At 37.5% G+C, this 2,352-nt stretch overlaps 1 protein-coding gene across 1 annotated transcript; it reads right to left on the bottom strand.

Moving 5' to 3' along the window:
• Nucleotides 1-232: 232 nt before the first annotated feature.
• Nucleotides 233-1,186, bottom strand: Olfr589 (olfactory receptor 589). Its single transcript, NM_147052.1, has one exon. The coding sequence runs from the start codon at nt 1,184-1,186 to the stop codon at nt 233-235; it is 954 nt and encodes a 317-aa protein (NP_667263.1).
• Between the last annotated feature and the right edge of the window lie 1,166 nt (nt 1,187-2,352).

The raw sequence follows: 2,352 nt of genomic DNA on the forward strand, positions 1-2,352 counted from the left end.
GGTCTCTGATAAAAGAGAGAAAAGGTACGCATTTCTCAAATCCAATTGTAAGGAAATTGAAGCATCAGAATAAAACACCATTTGTATCTTTTGTGAAGTAGCATGAAAATCCACACATTTAAAACACTTAGAGCAGAATGGTGACTTAGCTTCCTATTGGAAAGTGACTTTTACTGCAGAACATGTTCCTGGGTGAGCTGTGACACTCTGTGGACCCTCATACAATTATGTGTTATTCCTTTTCCTTTCCTCGTACTTGCAATAATATTTTCTTCACACGGTCATAGATTTGTTTGGTTCTCACCCCATATATGACAGGATTCAGCATTGGTGGCACTACAACATAAAGGTTGGCCAGAAGTATATGTATATAACGAGGTACATTCCTACCAAAGCGATGTGTCATGAAGGAAAAGAGGGCTGGTGTGTAGAAGGCAAGGATGACACAGACATGAGAACCACAAGTGTTGAGGGACTTGAGCCGGGCTTCCCGAGAAGGGAGATGAAACACAACACGTAATATTTGTATGTAAGAAAGAACAATTGCTACTATGTCAAACAGTAGATTACATATGGCACATAAGCCATAAATTACATTGGCCTTGACACTTGCACAAGACAGCCGTGCAAGACCCATGTGCTCACAGTAGGTATGGGGAATGATGTGATGCCCACAGAAGGGCAGTCTCAAAATTAGAAATATAAATGGAATAACAAAGATAATTGCCCTCACTAGCACAGCAATGCCAATCATAGAAACGACCTTATTGGTGAGAATGGTGCTGTACCGAAGTGGGATACAGATGGCCACATAGTGGTCATAAGCCATTGCCAAGAGGACTGTTGACTCCATAAGTGTGAATTTGTGGATGAAAAACATCTGTATCAGGCAGTCTTCAAAGAGTATTTCTCTAAGATTAATCCAGAAGATCCCAAGCATTTTAGGGATGGTTGCTGTTGAGAGGCCCAAGTCAATGGTAGCCAACATAGCCAGAAAATAGAACATGGGTTGGTGGAGGCTGCTCTCAGTTTTGATCACAAACAAGATGGTTAAGTTTCCTAAGAGAGCAATCATGTATACAACACAGAAAGGAAATCCAATCCAGATGTGAAGAGACTCTAGTCCTGGGATCCCCAGCAACAAGAAAGTGGAAGGGTGAAACTGAGTGTCATTGGGAAGGATCATCCTATAGGAAAATGCAGGAATCAGTCTTCAGAATTGCATGCTCATTTAACTGGTAGCTCTCTGGGTAGATTTTTAAAACTGAAGACCTGTTACTATTTAAAGGGATGAGATATAGCCTACACATGTTCTTCTGGAAGCGAATTTCAAGTGCACTGCATACCACAAGGAAAAATCTTGGAGGAAGCCACACATAATACAGTAAATAAAAGTAAAATATTGTGTTAAATCTATTGTGCAGTCATCTTTGTAGAAATCGATAGCCCTATAACCAATAATTAGGGATTTTTTACATTAATACTGCCTTTTATGAGTACTTTTTTATTTTTATCATCTTTAATAAGAGGGTATCCTTGTATGTTGATGAATTTAAGCTTCAACTAGCCCCTGAATATAGTACTGGGAATTAATCCAGTTGACCAAATGAGAGTACTGTGATGATGGGTCAAGATTGTTAGCTTGACTGTGTTACAAATCACCGAAGAGATTACTAAACTCACTTCTGGATGACTTTATGATAATCTCCAGACACAACTAAATCAGAACATAAATGAATTAGTAAAAGTTTTAATCTATTGGTACGTTACAAATTCGAATGTTTACCTGTTATACATGTTGAGCAATATCCTCTAGCATGCAGAATCAACACACAATCCTCCACAAACACTGCAGAAACACACAGTCCCTGTGAGCATCTCAGTATCTAGCTGAATGCTATATATTAGCATCTTCAGGTTCATCACTGAAGCAGTGATAGATTTTGGAGTCCAATGATTTGATCAATACATGAATATGTGTATGCAGAGAATTGTCTCAGAGAAATCTATTAGTAAAAAATATGTTTTAGTAATTTAAAAATAAGAATATATGATACTACTATATTTATCTGATAGATGTTACATACATAACTACATATAATATATCAGTCACTCCTTTTTAATTAGTTTTTATACAATATATTTCGATTATGTTTTTCACCTCCCCTATCACCTCCTAGATCAATACCACCACATAACCCAACCTAATTTTGTTCTTTCTCTGCTTCTACTTCTGTCTGTCTGTCTTTCTGTCTGTCTATTTATCTACCATCGATCCACTTACTTACCTAGGTTACATATGCATTTTTTACTTGTCTAGTTTACATACTGACTACTCAACCCATCTCACCA

Source organism: Mus musculus, chromosome 7 (assembly GCF_000001635.26).
Source record: "Mus musculus strain C57BL/6J chromosome 7, GRCm38.p6 C57BL/6J".
NCBI classification, from domain to species: Eukaryota; Metazoa; Chordata; class Mammalia; order Rodentia; family Muridae; genus Mus; species Mus musculus.